General features: G+C 43.9%; 1 protein-coding gene across 1 annotated transcript; it reads right to left on the reverse strand.

Annotated features, from left to right (window-relative positions):
• Positions 1-1,253: 1,253 nt before the first annotated feature.
• Positions 1,254-20,623, reverse strand: SLCO4A1 (solute carrier organic anion transporter family member 4A1). Its single transcript, XM_026652864.1, has 11 exons — positions 19,831-20,623; positions 17,793-17,883; positions 14,882-15,003; positions 13,644-13,755; positions 8,533-8,687; positions 7,453-7,648; positions 6,667-6,832; positions 5,121-5,290; positions 4,581-4,645; positions 3,627-3,775; positions 1,254-1,739 (listed from the first exon to the last, which is right to left on the reverse strand). The coding sequence occupies exons 1-11, from the start codon at positions 20,621-20,623 to the stop codon at positions 1,590-1,592; spliced, it is 2,169 nt and encodes a 722-aa protein (XP_026508649.1). The 3' UTR covers positions 1,254-1,589.
• Between the last annotated feature and the right edge of the window lie 250 nt (positions 20,624-20,873).

A 20,873-nucleotide genomic window follows, 5' to 3' on the forward strand; every position in this document is an offset into this window, starting at 1 on the left:
GCATGGTATATGGCCGTGTTTAATGGTGACGGCTGTGCTCGGGAAAGTTTGGTCCTTTGCGAAAAAACTATAAACAGTTTTTCAACCTTCTTCACTCTTTTACAAAAACATAAATATAAAAAAATATACAAAGTAGCTACAAAATCTTTCTAAATATTTTGTAGTGACCATTACATGTTGATTAAACAGCTCGTTAGTGGTTGTCCTAGAATTCTTCACTACAGTTTTATGCAGGGTAAGGACTTCAGGGGCCTGCATCTTCAGAGGGGCCTCAATCCAAGTGCTGAATTGTTACCTGCAATTTTCGCTTGTGCAACCATTTGAAGAGCCAAATAATAAGATTTTGACACCTGCCTGATTTCGTGGGTGCGGGTGAGACAGCCACCCAGAAATCTGGCCATCAGATGCTGAAAATCCATTGCTTGGCCTTGCCAACAACATATGGTTAATACTGCAGTGCATATTTAAAGGGCATTTTTGAAAATGTGGCCCAGTTTATTTGCAAACAATGGATCAGATCATCATCTGGTGCAAATCAGCGTAGCTCCACTGAAATCAACAGAGCTATGTCTAGTTACATCAGCTGAGAATCTGGGTGATCTTTTCATTAGCTTCATACAGTAAAGTCTGTCGTTATGTTAGGTTTCTCTTTAAACTAGCAGTCTAAGAAAAATTAAATTAGTTCTGATTTTTCTGCGTACTTAAAAACAATGTCTTTACAGAGCAGAACAAACAAAACATTGCATAGATCCATATCTTATGTGTTTCTGTGTCAAACAGCACAATAGCTCAAGGACCACAAATAATCCAACAAAAACAACAAGGAGTCTGGTGGCACCTTAAAGACTAACAGATTTATTTGGGCATAAGCTTTCGTGGGTAAAAACCTCACTTCTTCAGATGCATAGAGTGAAAGTTACAGATGCAGGCATTATATACTGACACATGGAGAGCAGGGAGTTACTTCGCAAGTGGAGAACCAGTGTTGACAGGGCCAATTCAATCAGGGTGGATGACATCCACCTGTCAACACTGGTTCTCTACTTGCGAAGTAACTCCCTGCTCTCCAGGTGTCAGTATATAATGCCTGCATCTGTAACTTTCACTCTATGCATCTGAAGAAGTGAGGTTTTTACCCACGAAAGCTTATGCCCAAATAAATCTGTTAGTCTTTAAGGTGCCACCAGACTCCTTGTTGTTTTTGTAGATACAGACTAACACGGCTACCCCCTAATAATCCAACAGTTTACACCAGCTGAGAATTTGGTCCCACAGTGGTACCCTGGCTTCTTTAGTGTGGTTCAGGTTTGTTACAGAAGTGCTATAAAGCTACCAGTGAGTAAAATAACAGTGTCTAGCACCAATGCACAGATCCTCATATGGCATCAATGTACATATCCTCTCATGTGCTTCTGCCATTCAGAAAATGTTATGCCAAACCAGAACTTACGTCAAATATCCTTCTTTAAATAGAAACACAAAAGTGTAAAGCAATAGTAATAATAATAGTAATCATAAAAACAGGAATAGAACAATATCTTGACATGGTATTTCTGAGGCTGAGAAAGTCCCTTGCAGTATTTACAGTGCTAGTCAGCAGCTTGGGTCTGGAGAGAAGATTTGTTCTCCTGGAGGACACAGTTCCCATTTTCCAATGCATCTGAGCTCCCTGGTAGGGATTCTGGGGGAGGCGGTTTGTAAAGGAAACAGGCCAGCAGGAAGAAGACTGTTCCAACCACCTGTAATCATCAAGACATCCTGTGTTACTGGTAGAGCCACTTTAAATACCCAGCATGACTCTAACTTATTTAAAAACCCAGGGCCAGATCCTCAACGGATGTAAATCAGCATAGCAACCGTGAAGACCGTGGTGTTGCTAGTGCCAATGGAGCTACGTCAATTAACAGCGGCTGAGTAGCTCCCTCCAGGCTTCCCAGATCCAGATTCAAAGAGTTTGAACATGTTCCGAGGGAGTCATAAAGACAATCTGACATGCAGGTGTGCTGTGCAGGAGGATTTGGCTGGATTATAAAGACAAGGAAGAGATTAGCTGGGAAAATATATTAGTATGTGGCTCTGGGAATATGCTCCAGTTGATTATGAGCAGGTGTGCATGCCTACTTTTTAGAAATATGCATGAAACCTCAGTGAGCAGCCAGTTAATCCGCATAGTTCCCTTGAATGTAGAGGCAGCAAAGCAAGACTGCATAAGGGTGAGGCCCGAAAGCCTTATTTTAGAAGCTCTTGGTACCATGGTGAGTAGTGCTTAGCATGATGCAAATTACAAGTAAAAGTTCATGCCATTACACACACAATTTATGGACATACTTTTTAGACCGACACTGTACTATGCTGTAGGGGGTAGTGACTACCCATTAGCATTATGGAGGGGGATTCATCCACATCAAACAATCCCTGACGATGATGAAGATCACATATAAACTTCACACATGGCCTCCCATTGTCATCTTTCTAACAGACTGACCCCAAACCCTCCATTTTAACCACTGCAGCTTCAGGAAAGTTCAGCTCTGAAGCTGAACTTTGCAGTCATGACCTATCATCACATAGCATCAAACCCTGTATGTAAAAAGGACCGTGGCTAGAACCGTGCCATTATTTTGGAAACAAACTGGTTTTCTTGCAGCTGGGATTTGTTTTTAAATGAAGGACTGTTTGGATTGGGGGGGGCAGGTCTGCTCTTTACCTTGTGCTTGACAATTATGTATGATTCAAGTTCCCAGCTTGCGAGATTGTGAATACATCAAGGGGCAATTCCATGGCTTCGAAGGCCTCATTGTCACCAGTAGGTATGTTTGCTGAGTAGCTGGGGGAAGACTGGATTGGGGAGTGTACAACCCTGCATGCCCAGGTACTGCATGTAGCCGGGGCTAGATTCTCTGATCACCTGACTCCATGACAGTAGTGCACTGGGACCTTAGAGGGATGCTCCAGCCATTTAAAACACCTGGAACCACATTGCTCTGCGCTACATGGATTTAGAGCAGCTGAGGATCTGACCTATAGTATTTTGCCATGTATACTAGCATTGCTATACACATACCTTCTCACCACAGCTGCTGATTCCTATTGTGACCTGCAAGCTAGGTGCCAATTTGGACAGAGCTAAAACAATGCTTTCTGCTCCTAAATACTGAAACATTCACCCTCTTGACATTTTCGAGCAGTGATCAGAGAATGGCTATTTACTCTTCTTTACAGCATGAGCAGAGTGACCTGGGACACACTAGCTAACAGACTGCATTTATATACTCAACTCCACTTCTAGAGTGAGTGATTTTAATAAAATGTGGGTTTTGTGGAGTCTTCCCCCAAAAATTTTAGAGGAAAAACATTTAGCTTGGAAAATAATATGAAGTCAGGAGAATGATGGTACCCAGAGAGTTGTTAAATTGTGAATCATAAATGGAATATTTGCATGTAGTAACAAACACTTTGCTGTGTTTTCACACCAAAGTTGCGTGACGATAGGATTCATGCTGTGATCAGAACAGCATAACAGAGGTTTCCAAAATTCTGCCACAGTTGGCGCTGCTCATCTAACCAGTCATCAGCAAAAAGCACAGGCTAGGAGATGTGAAAGTGAAATAGTAACTGGGCATCACCTTGTAGACAATTCCAGCAACCAGAGTGTATCGGCTCATGGCGGAGTTCTGGTAAACGTAGCAAGAACCTTGTTCTCCACACTGGTCCTGCCACACCAGACATGATAGATCAATCATTGAGCCAAAGGCAATAGGACCGGGAATGGCTCCTGCATGAAGACAGAATGGAACATCAGTTGATATAACTTCTATCTATCATCCTCAAGGTAGCCCAAAGCACTTTCGAAACAATGTGTCAGGTTTTGCAGGTTTTGAGTAAGCTAACACTGCAACCTGTATGGCTGGAATTTCCAAAAGAGCCTAAAGGAGTTAGGCACCCAAACCCTACTGAGTTGGGTGACTAATGCCCATCAGCTCCTTTGAAAACCCCAGCCTATGAACTCAGCAATGACTTATGTAGTTATCCAGGGCCTTGGACAACACAGCCCATTTTCTTCTTGGAATGAGCAGTTGCCCACTGCTATTGTTTACTCCTTTGGAAACATGTTATGGGAGTTTTAGTTTTCTGTCCAACAGCCAGCTTACATGGTTAACAAGAGATCTCACTTCAGCACATGGCACTTGGTAAGAGTTCAAAATTGCATCCCCACCAGGACCCCCAGGAACTTTTGGTGTCCTGGCTGGCGCCCTGAATTTACTAAACTCAAGCTAATGATATTGTATGAAGCTTTGCTGTTCTGTATTAAGTTATCTCTAGAGCTGGGTGAGCTATTCACGGTGAACAATCTAGCTGCAAAATTTAGCTCTTTTTTTTTCCTATTTGCAAATTACATGCAAACAGTATTGGATGTTTATGAATAGTGTAGGTAGGTGAGAGAAAACATCCTCCACTCAAACATCACGTATCCCCATTCCCCTGCCCTTAAACTATCTGTATTTGGCCCATGGACACTCCTGTGATAAGTGTTTTACAAATACAATAGGAAAGACATACACATTCACTCCATACTATACCTAGAGTTCTTACTACAATCCACTGGATTCCTAGTGCAAATGATCTCTGTCGGTCGGAGACGCACCTAGAGTACACAAAGTTAGAATTTTAAAATGTTGACATGAAGTAGTAGCAGCTCACCAGCACCAAAGAGAAGAGCCTCTCCACACCCCATAATACCATCAAACAGTGTACTCTGATGATAAAGGGATATATTTTCAGCCAGAATGAGGCTCATTCTCCCTTTTTGTGGACATAATGTGCACCAGCAAAATTTGTGTCCAGGCTTTTGGGAATTGTGAGGGCAAATCTGGATATTTGCACATCTAACTACCTCACTGAGGGCAGAAATGAGCTACATACAGGCGCAAGCGCTCAGATTGTGCTCACAACTGGACTGAATGGAGAATCACGCTCGATATCTTCGACACCCTGAAAACTGGGCCATTTTCATCAGGCCCTGTATCACAATTGCTAGGATAAAATGAAAACGTTTGCGTTCAATTACTTTCTGCTGAAACGGGGGCTTTGTACGGTAAAGAGAAGGTTCCGCTGCTTACCGTAGAGTTGCGGTCAGCGCTGGAATACTGCATAGGAATGTAAAGAAAATCACAAAAAACATGAAAAGCAGCAGGACAGTTCTCTCACAGGAGGAAGTGCATTTTCCTGGAATCGCTTGGGCAAAACCACTGGGATCATTCTCCAGGACACAGCTACATTCATAGTAAACCTGGGAAACAAACACCTCGTCAATTTCCCAAAGAGACAGCGTTTCTATAGGCATCATTTGGCCCATAACTAGAATTGCACATGGTCAGATCAGCTGTTTTTACAGCTGGGTTTTGCTCCTGGAGCAGAATAAGGCAACCACAGCAGGGCCAAGAATTTGGCCTTATGCCAGTTTCCAGTGCAGATATTATCAGGTCGGGTGGCAATGAACTTCACAAGACTGCTCTGAACTCTGGAAACATTAGTTATTGCATAGCGTGAACACCCTTACACACACTGTCCCCTATGTGCACAAAATACTAACAGGGGATTAAGAGCACACAATGGGACAAACTTTGCTCTGATAATGGGAATTAGGTGCACATAATGGGACAAATTCAGTTCCCAGTTCTACCCATGTAAATTCAGAGCTCAGTTCAGTTATCAACAAATATAGGCTTGAAATTAGATGAAGATTTCTGACCATCAGAGGAATGAAGTTCTGGCACAGCCTTCCAAGGGGACCAGTGGGGGCAAAAAACTTAACTGGTTTCAAGACTGAGCTTGATAAATGTATGGAGGGGATGGTATGATGAGACTGCCTACAGTGGCATGTGGTCCATCTGCAACTGCTAGTAGCAAATATCTCCAACCTCTGGAGATGGGACACCAGATGGAGAGGGTTCTGAGTTACTACAGTGAATTCTTTCCCAGGTGTCTCACTGGTGGGTCTTGCCAACATGTTCAGGAGCTAACTGATCACCATATTTGGGGTCAGGAAGGAATTTCCCCCAAGTCAGATTGGCAGACACCCTGGGGGGGTTTAGCCTTCCTCTGCAGCGAGGGAGCACAGGGCACAGGTGGGTTTGAACTAGAGTAAATGGTGGATTCTCTGTTCTTTAAATCATGATGTGAGGGCTTCAGTAACTCAGCCAGAGGTTGGGGGTCTATTACACGCGTGGGTGGGGGAGGTTCTGTGGGCCTGCGATGTGCAGGTCAGACTAGATGATCATGGTGGTCCCTTCTGGCCGTAAAATCTATGAATCTATGAGTTATGCAGGATTTACATCAGTGCAGCTGAGAGCAGAATCTGACCCATTGCATGGAGTCTAGACCCCTAAGTAATAACATTTGGAACTTCAAACTCCAAAATGGAACAGCAGGACTAGGTCAGTGCAGAGCAGAGAGGCATAACCAGAGTACTTGCATCTCAGTGGTGCCCAACGCTCACAAATGCCATGTATTCACAGGGGGTCCTTCTACAGTTTATATCAGCTTTAAAGCAAAACTCAAAACTTGAATAAACTTAATGTAACTTCATCAAGGCTGGCCAGAATTTATGAAGGCGGATGTGCTAACTAATGTTCTTTGCTAACACCTGGGTTCTTCAAACCATACCGTCTTGCCACTATCGAGGATTGACTTTTTTTTTTTGCACCCTGCATAGCAGGCAGAGTAATACATGATGTCATCACTTCCACAGACTGGACTGTAGATCTCCCTTAGACAGTCACATTCGGTGTTGCACGCTGCTGTCAGGTTTAGGCTGCTTTCCAGTAAGATTCTAAAGGAAACAGTGGATTAGTCAGCAGATGTTCCTTTAACCATATCTTCCAGGGCTGGGTGGGGTGGAATAAGGGCTTGTTTACATTACCCGCTGGATTGATGGGCAGCGATCGATCCAGCGGGGATCGATTTATTGCGTCTAGCCTAGACGCGATAAATTGACCGCCAAGCGCTCTCCTGTCGACTCCAGTACTCCACCCGGAGCGAGAGACGCAGGCGGAGTTGACGGGGGAGCGGCAGCAGTCAACTCACCGCAGTGAAGACACTGCGGTGAGTAGATCTAAGTACCTCGATTTCCGCTACTTTATTCACGTAGCTGAAGTTGCGTAACTTAGATCAACCCCCCCCCCCCCCCCCAAGTGTAGATCAGACCTAAGAGGAGAAGGAGGGCACAGGGGTGTGTGAGAGGGGATGCTAAGGTAGTGGGATACTGGAAGGTGCTAGGCTGTGTGTAGTCATACACTTGGAACATGCCTATAAGGTTGGCTTTGCAACCATGCAGCGACATTATTCTGTACTGCATTAATATTAATCTCAGTGTTGATTACTCAGGTTTATCCTTGTGTTTCTGTACCATCACAACACACGACTGACGGACACTGTGATCATTATTATTACCTTCGGTCGTACATCTGCGTTACTCCCGCCATAGGCATGTTAGGGCAATGAATGAAAAATATGAAAACAGCCAGGAGACTTGTCACTGTGCAAAGTAAACACAACTTGATGATTCTGGAACAGCGAAGCTTAAACTTATTCACGATGAATCCTCCCAGGAATGTGCCTCCTCCCCCCGCTGGCACAACAAGATAACCTAGGGGGAAAAAACCAAGCCTATAAATATCAGGAAGGGAGTTTCTATTTGTCTGAATAAATACACTACAGAGTTGGCACAATTGTAACTCCTTCTGTGCCACTGGCCTATGCTTGTTTCTTGATAGGAATTTATAGGACTTGAAAAGAAAAGAAAAGAAAAGAAAAGAAAAGAAAAGAAAAGAAAAGATACCTTCTGCCTTCAGTAGCAGCTCTGGGAAAATCTGAGAAAATAAGGAAATATTTTCTGCATATAGTGCAGTTCTGCCCTGAAAAATGACTCTCCAAGAATAGCATGTTTATTGTATCCCACTGAATTCAGATCAAATTTGCTCAGTTTTCCAATTTAAAGGTATTAACCTATGTGTGTATGTGTATATATATATATACATATATATTTTTTTTCTAATTGGCTGGCCTGCAAACTCAGCCTGGGGTCTGAGAGTGAAGCTGGGTTCTTTCCAGCTGTATGTTACCAGTAATACAGGTTCTGCAGCTCAGATGCTCTCCTCATTTGCACTTGAGTAAATACTTAGATACCACTATTGACAGTTCTCTTGATGGTGCACAAAAAGCAACAAACCCCAGCTCACTCTGTGCTGGTTTGGCAGGACCAACTGGTGTAAAAGTTGGAAAAACATTTCCCACTAAAGTTAGTAGATATAACACTGACTACACACATGGTGCAGGTCTGCTGGGTCGGAAAGAGCCATTTATATCTAAGATTGCAGCCACATTTTACATGATACACACAGTGTAATTACCGCATAGTGTCAGTATTGCATTTGACTCTGATAAAAGAGATCATCTCCTTGATCATGAGATTTTAGTATTTTTAGACAATATAAAATTTACATGGACATTATTGAAAATCTCTTTTCTTACCAAACAAGGTAGCAGCTTCAGAGGCACTTAAACTATACTGTGACTCAAGGAACTTGGGTCCAAAAGTAGACATTCCCGCAATGAGCGTGGCTTCAGTTGCTCCAGCTAAACAGAGGAAGATGAAGGTAGGGTTCTTCAGAAGCAGCAATAATGATCTGTCGAGTCCAAGAGGCATACAGAAAAGACAAATATGATGCAATTGCATTGGGTGGTGCAGTTTTACTTTGTTATTGTCTCTTTGAATCTAAAGGGCTAGAGGGGGGTCTTTAGGCTCATCCTTGCATAAGGGTGGTACCCAGCTGCCCCACCTTTCATTGGAAGAAAAAAGAAAGGAAATAGTTGATGCAGCTCTTTAAAAATGCAGCACGCTTCTCTCCTCATGCTGATTCAGCCATGGCGCCAAGGAGCAGCACCCCTCTCTGACCACTCCCTCTCCACCTACTCAGGATGGGGACTATTGGATGAACGTTGTTGGGTAGCATCCCCTGTCAGCAGTCTCCTCCTTTGGAAGTGGAAAATCGTGAGTTTGTCCACTGAGCTTGATCCATGTTGTAGGGGTGTCTCAATATTTTTTCCACTTGCCTATTCATGTAGAATGATGATTTTCCAAATTGAATACCTGGATTGCACCTGCAGACTTTGCGAATGCATCTGTTGTGCCCACCTAGCTGATATTTACATAAGTAAACAGGGACCTGCATATGCACAACGGGTGTCGCATATGCAGTCATTGACATCATAGGTACAAAATAATGTGGGTCTTGCAGACACAAATGGTGAAATCACAAATTCTGTGGGTGCAATTTAGATGGTGAGTTTTGCAAATTCGGGGCTTGTGTCTGCAAGGTGTTGAGTGTCCTCAATTCCCATTCAGGGCAATAAAATCTGAGGGTGCGCAGCACCTTTCAGAATTGGGTCAGAATTGAAGGACAACATATCAATAAATACCCTGTTAGATCCTGATTCTGCTCGCTGCTGAATACACTCAATTCTCATTACAGTTTATGGGAATTATACCAGTAAGCAGTGATCTTAATCTTTGTAACCCTGATCTGGACCAGGTGACTGGGGTCAGGAAATAAAACTGTGTCTCACACCAGCACTCTTGTGTTTCACACATTTACTATTCTACAATGCAAACCTAATAAGTTTATTTCTTGCTCTAAGTACTTTCATAAAGACCTTATTGTCCTACTGTAAAGCAGCAATCACCACAGGCCAGACAAAGTGGGTCACCATTTAAGTTTAACTAGTATGTTTAGCAAGTAACTGGAATTTATTAGGGGAAAGCAGATATTCCAGACAATTTGCCATGTGCCATATTTATGCACAAAGATGATTCAGCAGTGATCCTTCTGCTGAATACAGAAAAAGCCCCAGGCTTGCTTGATAGTCTCAGTTCTCCTGGGATATTGAATTAGAAATCTACACTGCTTTGCTGGGATTTCTTTTGTTAACTGGCTTGAAATTCTGTCATGTAACTCTATTAGCCTACTCCAATTGCTCCCCTCTGAGGCTGTTATGTGTAATGAAAAGTCCTGCCAAAAGCAATTTGGAACATACTGGTTATCTCTGGAATGACAGTGAGTGATGGACTCATCAGAGCTCTCCATACAGACAGATGATGTGCGTGTGTGTTTTATGTCAAAATCACTTGACAGTTGCTTATTGCTTTGGAGAGAATGTGGAATGGGGGCAAAACTACTGCCATGAAACTAGATGTCACATAAGTAGAGCTGGTCAAAACATTTCGGATGGAACGCTTTTCTGCTGGAAAATGCTGATTAGATGAAATCAAAATGTGGGAGTGTATTGAGTCTGTCAAAACTTTCGATGGAAACCAGGCAGGCAGGTAGGTGGGCCAGCCTCCGTATGTTTCCCAGGCAGCTTCTGAACTCCCGGGGCAGCTGCTTCCCAGGTTCCCTGAGCAGCAGCCACTCCATGCTACCTACTCCTCGGAAAGCTGGCTGCCAGGTAATCCAAAGGGCAGGAATGTAATATTGACCTCAGCTCTTTGTTTTGGAGATCAGTGCATTGTACATGCCTGATATACCAATGAGCAATCCTCATAAAACAGATGTTTATCAACTTTGTATAAAACTCCCCTTCTCTGATCGGCCCCAGCAAACTATTTATCAAGCGTGTCTCTTGTATATTCTGTTTAAATCTCTATTGGATTGACACCAGTGGACTTTTTCATGTGCACTACCAAAGTGGAATATGCGATAGAAATCGGCAGAGGGAAGTAGAAAAAAAATGCTACTTTTATCAAGCCTTTCTGAACCAGGAATCAAGCCGCAATTCACTGATCGACTGTTTCATCCTATTGGCTTCATTCTTGGTTGTTGCTGGCTGCGAGAATAGCATCATGTATTAAGCAGTACATGCTTTCTCAGGAGCAGAATCAGGCTACTTGGACCTCACTGAGTGGCACCTTCTTCTACAGGTAATTCCACATATCTCAATGGAATCCTCTTACTCTATAGAACATGAGTAAATGTGCCAGAGTCCCACCCCTAATTAACATAAAACTGGAACAGTGCTCCTATAAAATTAAGCTGCCTTTTGCCCTTGTAACTGGCACATCAGCCCATTCATCCAAAGCTGCCTCATTTACAGATGTGATCCATTCCTCTAAAACAACTTCCCTTTAGGGCATTTCCTCTTCTCTCAAAGCAAACCAGAAAACACAGAAGCATGTACAGTTGGGTTTTTTTTTTTTTAATAAAAGGGACAACTGACTCATTTTTTAAGATGCATAAAAATACATTCAGGTCTAGACTGGCTCTTACTTTATATGATCTGGTTTGCCCACCTCTAATTATTTGCCATATGTTCTCCAGGGACTAGGCACATTAAGGAATGTTCAAGGCCAATGAACTGATCCTGCAGCCCTCACTGAGGTAAAGCTCCCCTGAGGTCAATCAGAGTTTTGTTTCGGTGAGGCCTGTGGAGTGTGAAGCACTGAAGTTTAGATACAGCTCCCTTAACATTATTTAAATGCAGTTTTTGAATTTAATTTCCGTGTGGCGAGTCATGACCTCCAAAAATGGCACTCGGTCAAGAATTTCATTTAATAACAAGGTGGAAATCGGTTCAATGCAATATTCTTAACAAAACGTACTTAACCCCTGGTGAACTGCTTTGGTGTTGCCCTGTGTGAATAGTTGCTTAGAGTCAATCAAAGTTGGCTATTGTATGAGGTAAATTCTCCTGTGCATCTCTGTTTCAATCCTCCTTTTCATGTGCAGAGGAAGTTAATGATTCTAAAATTCACAAATGACCCTTAGCAACAGGATTATGGTTCTGCAGCAGCTATTATTTTTGTTTGCATTGTGTGGGTATAACCTGTCGACTGTAGTTGTATCTAAGAATGATACTTGGAGAGGTTGAGGAAGTAAACATATAGTTGCTGGTGTTATACTCAGCTTCTACAAAAAAGTGCATCACAACTAACACAGAGCATTTCTCCAAGATCCAACTCCTGTACATTCAGTTAAAACAGAACTTCAAACGTTACGTGCAATAGCATCATTCAGTAACTCCCAAACATTGCCAATTGGTATCATGGCCCTTTCTGTCTCCCACACGCCTCCAGCTAAATGCTAACTGAAAACAGCACAGAGAAATTCTGACTCTCAGTAATAAGATGTTACCTGTATCTTATTTAGGTCAATTGTTCATTGACATTTCCTGCTTTACATTTCCAGAAAACAATTTCCAATTAAACTGGATTTTGTGTGTGTGTGGCTACGTTTACACTATGAGCTCAGGGTGTTGATTCTCTCATCAAGCTACTGTGACTATAAATAGCAGTGTAGCTGCGGTAACATGGGAAGTAGCGGATGAGGCACAGCTCAGCCCTGCCTCCACTGCTGCTACCCATGCTACCTTGGCCACACTGCTCTTTATAGTCACACTAGCTTGATGAGAGCTAGTGCGAGTATATGTGTACACAAGCAGGGGAATTACACCCCTAGGCCATAGTATAGACATAACCTGTGTGTGTGCCTACACAGAGAGCTGAAGACTGGTCCTAGTCCTGGTCCTGCACTCTGCCACGGCTACTTTGCATAAGGAGAGAACAGAGGGAAAAACACAAAGAAGCTGATTGACAGAGGAGAAAGGAAATGGAATAAAACAGAAAGGAAACCGAGATAGAACTAGGACAACAGGAAGTAGATTCGAAACAGAGATACTGTATTAGACTTGCTATGAGCAAGAAAAGGAAACAAAGATGAACATTATAGGGACATATGAGGAAGCCAACATGGGACTAAAATAAGAGGAAAATAAGAAAAGCTCAGAGAAGACAAAGATGAGGAAACACTGGACAATAAACAAGTGAGCAGTGATGCAGAGTGAGCAGTTTATAAGCAATAATACCAATTTAAGGGGAAGAATCAAAAGATAGTGCCTGTGCATGTAGTTTAGATCAGTGTTTCTCAAACTTTTTGGTACCGGGGACCAGCTTGCTCCTTCCTAAACTGTGTCAGGGAGATCTCAGGGACCAGTGTCGGTCCACGTACCGGTCGTTGAGAAACACTGGTTTAGCCTACAGTGGTGATTGGTATTAAGCCACCTGCTGTAAAACCCACCATGTCACATATCCCGGATGGTATGTGGGTCTCTGTGGGCACAAAATTGTGCTTATGAAAACAATCTCACAGGTAACACTTGCTGTAACACACTGTGATGCTGTATGCACTGGACCATCATTGAACTGGGTTTTATTTCAAAGGCTGAAACACAAACAGTTCCAGGAATGTAAACTGTCCCCATGTCAACTATGGAGCTGCATTTGGTGACTAAAGTTCCTAGATTTATTCCTGGCTCTACCATTGAATCTGTAAAATGGGGTTGATGATACCTATCTGTACAGGAGCATTATAGTATTAATGTTTGTAAAGTGCTTTGGGGACGATTGGCTTGATCTTGGAAGATGCGGAGTGTCATCAACACAAACTGATTTCAGTAGCATCCTACAGGATCAAGCCCCAGGTATTGCAAAGTATTTCAATTATTATTGTAGAAAGCCAGATGAAATTGGGGCCATTTCCCTAATTTTGGGAAGAGCTCTCTGAATGTCATGCACACGCAAAGGTACTCACCGTGGAAGGTCTTTAACTGTTTTCCCAAAGGCGGGATCCGATGCCATTTCTTGGCTCCCATCTTTCAGCTGATGAGCCTCAGAGACTCTCATGATGATGTAGCGCTGGGATCCTGAAAACATTGATGTAGGAAATAGAGACTATATGAGAGGAGGGTTTTGTGCAACACAAGTAGCAAATTCATGATGGAAAAAAGCACGGTAGTATAAATCTGATGCTAATATGACTCAGCTAGTCAGAAAATGCTCAACAAAAATGTTTCCACGTAAAAGAGGATTTTTTTTCCTGCAAAATTTTTTCCATTGGACACTTTTGTGCAAACGTTTTACCACTTCCCAACCAGCCCAACGAAGAGCAGCTTTGAAAGTTAATGGGAGTTGGGTGCTTGACTCCAATTTATTCCTTTGAAGCCCTCCCTCTCTCCAATTCCTTTGTCTCACATTTATCCCACTTTCTCTCTACTCGTTCATAAGAAGCATAAAGGGGCGGAACAGAGAAAGACAAGGAAACACTGGGAAGACAGGTGGCTGTGAAATGGAAGGTGTGAAATCAATGTATAAATTACACTTTAAAATACAAGAACTTTTTTCCCAGCCTATTGTTTCCTCATTCCTTGGCATTCATCCAGAAGGGCAACATTTAGTCAGGCATATCTCAAAATAGGAGGAGTCAGCCCGTAGGCGTTAATGACAATCAAAGTATTATGCACATCTGCGGGACAGGCAGAAAATGTCACATTATCTCAAATGTTCAGCAAATGGGAACAAAAGACAGAGATGGAGGGGAGGACAGAGAAGCAAACAAAAGACCTTAATGGGGAACAAAATACATGTGTGAAATTGTATCCTGTTCCTTCCCCGTGTATAGGCAGAGATGTATAGCATGCAAGCTGAGGATAACTGCCTGAATGCAAGTGTTACTGGCATAAAGGACAGCATAAATAGCAGGCTCCTAGTAACAAAACAAAGAAACAGGGTTCTGCCCCACTGGAGTAATTAACATCTAATGATTAAGTTCTTTCCGCTCCAACCTAAAGCAGCCAATTTGCATGGCCTCGTCCATAGACTTATCAAATCTGTGACACTGAAATGAGAAACAAGGTTTGTATCACAGCAGCAGCAAGGCTCAGGCAATAGCTTCACTGAAACACAGGCTAATGAGTCACGGCAGCCGTCCTCCATTAAGAAGATCCCCAAGTGTTCTACCCGAAGTTATTCAGGATTTCATTCTTCGTATACCTGGCAGCCGGCGAGGGTAACCCAGAATGGGAATGGCAGTGAGAAGGGCAGCAGCTCCAGCCCCCAGGAATCCTATCCACCAGGCCCCAACCCAGAGAGTATTATCTGGGGTTAGATCCATTCTGGAAAAGAACAAAGGGGGGAAGGCAGTTACCTAACTGGGACGGAACACTAGAGGCTTCTTCACCCTAACACTGGCATGGATCAGGAGTAGCAGGTGAAGTCAGCAAAGTAAAACTGGCACAAGGCGGAGGGCAATCTGCCCCCAAGTATATTTTGTGCACATGACAAACTGAAAACTTGGGAGCCAAATTCTGCTCTTCCTGACACTAGTATAAATCTGAAGAAATTCCCCTGGCGGCAATGGAGATAGCAGATTTATACTGGTGCATCTGAGAGCAGATTTTAGTCCTTGGATTTTATTTCTTACTGAAAAATAAAACCACTGTCCAAGGGGGCTCTGTGCTGTAAGGAACTAGAGAAGACTTATCTTTACTATTAAAACCTCACGATGGGCTACATTTTAACTTTACAGCCTGCCTTGGGTAAGGGGCTGTGTGGAGCTGTGCTGTCCCAGGGGCAGACCCAGAGAGTCACAGCTCCACCCTGCTTTCCTTCCTCTGGGGAACTTGGAATACAATATTTCCCTCCTTTTCCCAGAACAGCTTTCTCTCCTCCATGTGCCCAGACAGCTACTCTGTGGGGGGGAACAGAACTAGGGCTCCTCCCACTCCCAGCGCTTCTTACTCATTCGCTGCCAGCAGCTGAGTAGCCCCTGCTGTCCCTGCAATAACAATCTGGCCAAGGCTCAGCAGGGGAATTACAGGGCTTTATCCCCCATATTCTCCTGTACGGCTGAGGAAGGACTGTGGCAAGAAAAACGACGTGTGGCTGGGTGTTCCCAGCCTGGAGTCAGTGCTCAATAGCAGTGTGAAAAGTACTGTCAGCTCTTGGCATTCTCCTGTAAGTCAATCATAACAAAACCCAGTACAAAAGGCTGAACAAGCCTGAGTATTCAGAACCCTCATCTAACTGTGCAATGGAAGCTCTGCCAAAGGGCTCTTTATTCGCAAATAAACTGCACAAATAATCCTTCTGAACTAAAGGCAAATTCAAAGGCTGGCACAGGTGAGTTCCATCGGCGCCACAACCCCTGGGGCTGCCGCTTCAAAGCTGCTCCAAGCTCAGATGTTCCAAACACCTACGTGGTTTGTCAGCGGTGTGTCTTATCACAGGAGAGAGCAGCAGAGTAAATTTAGTGCTTGGGTTTCATGATTGGAATCAAAGGGGAAGTGAAGTACTGCAGCATTTTCCACCCCTTTCTGTATGTAACCAAAGAGCTGAAATCTGATCAATGTGTGTGGAAACAGCACAAAACGTAGCTGAGAATATAACATCAGACGAACTCAAAAGTGCTCAGCATTTGCGGTCGGATTTGCAAGAGAGCCCAGTTCTTGTCTCGGCAGCTGAGCAAAACGAGCTGAATTCCAAACGTGCCCAGCACTCTACAGGTCCCCTTGAGACCTATGGAGACCCCACCACTTTGGCAACAAGCGCTGCTGGGAGCACTTCTGAAAATCTGCCTGTTTCATTTAGATGCCGAAATGGGAGCTGAGCTCTGCTGAAAATCTGGCTGCTTCTTTTGGGTGCAAAACTGGGAGATGGAGGTGCTGAAACCATTGCAACCAGGGCTCTGATGTGGTGCCCCTATGATTTGTGCATACAAGCAGGCTTCTGAATGAATAAACAAGATATTTTTACACCTGGCTACCTACGCTAATGCTCAAATGTGAGCTTGCTACTGTAAGCCACCCCACCATCTTGGCCAACACAATTTGTTATTGGTACTTATATGGCCCCTGCTACTGTAGTACCTCAGCTAGGGTGACCAGATAGCAAGTATGAAAAATCAGGACACTTTGGGGGGGTATAGTTTCCTATATAAGACAAAGCCCCTAATATTGGGATGGTCCCGATAATATCGAGACATCTGGTCACCCTAATCTCAGCACTTTATAATCTTTAATGTCTTTATCCTGACCACACCCCTGTCAGATAGGGGAGTACTATCATCTTCATTCCACGGGTGGGAAACTGAGGCACAAAGAGACTAAGTGACTTGCCCAAGGTCACACAGGAAGGCCATGGCAGAGCAGGCAATTGAATCCAGGTTTCCCAAGTTCTAGGCCAGCACCCTAATCACTGGACCATTCTTCCTTTCAGACCCACAGCCCTATTGGCAACTATAACAGATCACGCATGACAATGAGCCTGAAAACAGAGTTGTTTAACACTGTATTTATCTCTGAGCACTCATCCGTTCCGGGTTCCATTTTCATTTCTATTTTTGTCACCCAGGCCTGGGTTCAATAGCAGATCAATCTTTTGCTACAAGGCTCGTTGCCAAAAGAAACAACAAAACAAAATGATCCTGTCCACTAATCTACCAAATGTCACAGCAAAATGACAGGCCAGGCTTAAAACACTTTTGCAAGGATCATTCATTTGCTGCAAATGAAAAAGAAACTCCCCCCAGTAAACCAAAGAGTGACTAGGTGGCACTGCAGAATCATTGTGAGGCATACTGGAAAAGGTGACATGCTGCATACACAGGGGAACTCATTCAAGAAATCCTCTTGCTCACCACAGCTCAGCTCCAGCACATGACAAACCACAAAGCTGATGGATTTAGAAAAATAAGGCTTGTGAGTCATTCTTTTCCATTAATGAAAACCCATCTTTCTGGTTTCATATCCACACAGAGCCCACTTACAAATTCACTGCTGGACACAACCCCTTTGAAGACTATGGATAGTTTTCCATTTAAGTTGCTAAAGGTTTCATTTCATTTTTTTTTAAAGGAACTGCACAGCATAAAGGAAAAGGAACAAGATTATTTTTACCAACTTACTGTTTGCCTATATGAGTATAAATATTTAGAAACATTCCTCCTACCAGATAACCTGCTGCGGGCCCAAGAATTGCAGCAGTGTAGAAAATAGCTGAAAAAGAAAACAATCAGTGTTACAGACTCCTTTGCATTTTACTGAAAGCCCTGACTCTGCTCTTCCTTTAAGCTAGCCCTCAAATGAAACGGTGCAAAAAATCCTCGGGTGACAGTAGGCACTGCCCTGGGCAAGGGAGTGGTATGAAAGTGCCATGGTCTCAAGTGCAGCTCTGGAAGGAAGTGTGCCTCACACAGGGCCGTAACCACGGTGAGGTGAGCAGGACAGCTGCCCCGGGTGCAAAACCGCAGGGGCAGAAAAATGGACCGGACAAATGCTGGAAAAAAAAAATGGCAGCAAATACGCTTGCTCACCCTGGGCGCTAAAATGGGTAGTTACAGCTCTGGACTCACACACACAGCTCTGGTGTCTCAGCTCCCTTCCGCTGTGGGGTAACGGTCAGTGCTGTGGAGGCTATGGACTGCAGCCCGCAAAGATCCTCCTTCATTTTGCAAGGCGGGATTCTGGACTGTAGGGGGCAGAAGAGCCTGGCTGGCTGTAGTTTAGAGCAGGTTCTCACAGCGGTGCCAGGTAACATTTAGATGAAAATATATTGGTTGTTATTAAATCCAAGCTCTCTGGGTGGTAAAAAGAATAACCAGATCCACCCCCTGCTTCTTTCAGTCAGGGAAGACAGTAATTTCCTGAAACAACAAGGAGTCTGGTGGCACCTTAAAGACTAACACCTGCACGTCTTTACCAGCAGCAAATCATGACACTCCTCACACTGTCTCCGTAAGTAGAGGGATGAGCTGCGACTCTGCCTCCTTCCTGACCCTCCCTCCCCACATGCTCCAGCAAAGGAGGAAGCAGGCTCGCAGACCTGAATTCGTACGGACTTGCATGGGCGTATAGTCCAAGTCACACCTTTTCCATTTATTCCTCCCATGGTTGTGACATAGGCAGATGGACAATCATGTATGTGGGACTAGTCCCAGTACCCTTGGAGGCAATGCCCGTGCATGTGTTTGTCAGATGGGAGCCTAAATTGGTTTCAGCAGAAAAACTACTATGTAATTTGGAGTCAACTTTTTTTATTATTTACCAGTCAAGGGCTTGATCCTGTTAGCATGGACTACTGGGCATAATGCTTGCTACTGGGAATACTCCTGTTGTCTCACTACTGACCGTGGCAAGCAACTTGCATGGTAGTGACTGCATGATTGGAGCCTATGTTTTGCTCTACCCATCACTGCCATCAGAATAGTGACATGGACCACTGACCTGAACAGACCCCTGTGGTTTCTTCCTCTATCTCCACAGCCCTCCGGTATTACAGCTCAGGCCCACAGGTCTATCCAAAGCCAACTGACGTCAACTGGAGTCTTTCAATTGACTCCAGATTAGGCCCTTAGTGAACATGTTCCCTATCACACCAATTTATATTAGAGGTCTTTTGCCGTTGCCATATGATTAGCCATGCATAGAAGAGGATCTTTATTATTATCAATGCCTTTGTCATGCTGTAGCACTAAAAGGAGAAATGCGATCTTGAGGATATTATCGCATGCTTTGGGGAAGGACAAAGAACCAGTGGATTGTGTTCTAAGTGTAGAAGGTGAGGTCAGACCTGTAATTCATATACTTGGTCAGATGTCAGAGCTCTGCAATGTTTAGATATATATGGGGGTGAGGGGGGTGGGTGGGCAGGAGGATGAACCTGGAGATTTAAAGTAATGCATCTAGTTGCTGTAATATTCAGGCAACTCACAACATTCTTCTTGCCTGTAAATAACTGGAGGGAAAACTCAACATCTTCCAGCCTGTTGCTTCCCCTCTCCTATTTTCATCTCTTCTGATATTTGGAACAAATTACTTGGATTACCCCTGGTGAGCTCCTCCGGCACTTTACATTCCGGGCCAGCACAGATGCATTTGATTTCTCTTCAGCCAACATGACTGAAGAGAACAGAAGGCTCTTCCTCAGTAGGCTACTTGACTTACCAATATACACAGGGGAATAATTAGACTTGACATTTTCATCTAAATAGGTCACTCCAAGAGTGTAGAGTGGTGTCGCTCCAATACCATGCAGGAACTGCCCGAGCATGAAGACAAATCTGTAGTTTGAGAGGATCGAGACGCTTTCCGCACATGGCATGCTCTGGTTGGAAGAGCACATGCCGTTCTCTTTTGGCAGGTGTACTTCATACTGGCTGGTGGTGAAGTGGGGCAATGCAAAGACAAGGGAGCCGACTCCCATAATGAGCACTCCCCATCCCAGCCACCGCGGTTTATGCCCATTGCCCCCAAAGTAACTGACAAACGTCAAGCAGCCACATGCTGCTATGTCATAAGAGCTTGCAATCAGTCCGCTCTGGTAGCTGTGCAGGTCAAAGCGCCGTTCTATTGAGGTGATGACTGTATTAATGAAGCCATTCACTATCATCCCTTGCAAAAAAGAAGCCACACAGAGGAATAACAAGACGCCCTTAGGTGTGTTGAAGAACTGTAAACAAGCAGGCGTGAAAGCCCCCCACCCACACTTGACTCCTTCGGAGGAGACATATTTAACTCCTTCGTTGCACTGGCTTTTCTTTTCGGATGCTGCATCGCAGAGAGGTTTCACACAAGAATCTGAAGGGCTGTTTGTGTTGGAATATAAAGTATCATTGCTCAGTGGTGTGGTACAAGGCTCCTTTACGCTGTTCTCAACTGGACTGGATGCGCTGGGTACAGTTAAATTCTGGGGGGAATTGAATTCATTTTCTCCTGTCGAATTATAAGACATTTCCATCAATGGGCAACCAAAGGCTTGTTTGGCTGTTTCTGGCTGAGGATCTTTTACACGGTGCAGAGACGATTTGGCTCCCAGTGTATTGCAATTTGTGGCCAGTTGTAAGCAGGCAGAGGGTGAATGTCAGGTTCTGGACCACTTCATTCTGTGACAAGAACATCAGAAGAAGTTAGCAAACATGACGTGTCAAGCAGTTCACCATTCTCACTGATTTCTGTACCAAACCTTCATTTCTGAACCAATTCTCCCT

This window comes from Terrapene carolina, unplaced genomic scaffold, assembly GCF_002925995.2.
Source record: "Terrapene carolina triunguis isolate 2854851 unplaced genomic scaffold, T_m_triunguis-2.0 Scaffold130, whole genome shotgun sequence".
Classification (NCBI taxonomy): domain Eukaryota; kingdom Metazoa; phylum Chordata; order Testudines; family Emydidae; genus Terrapene; species Terrapene triunguis.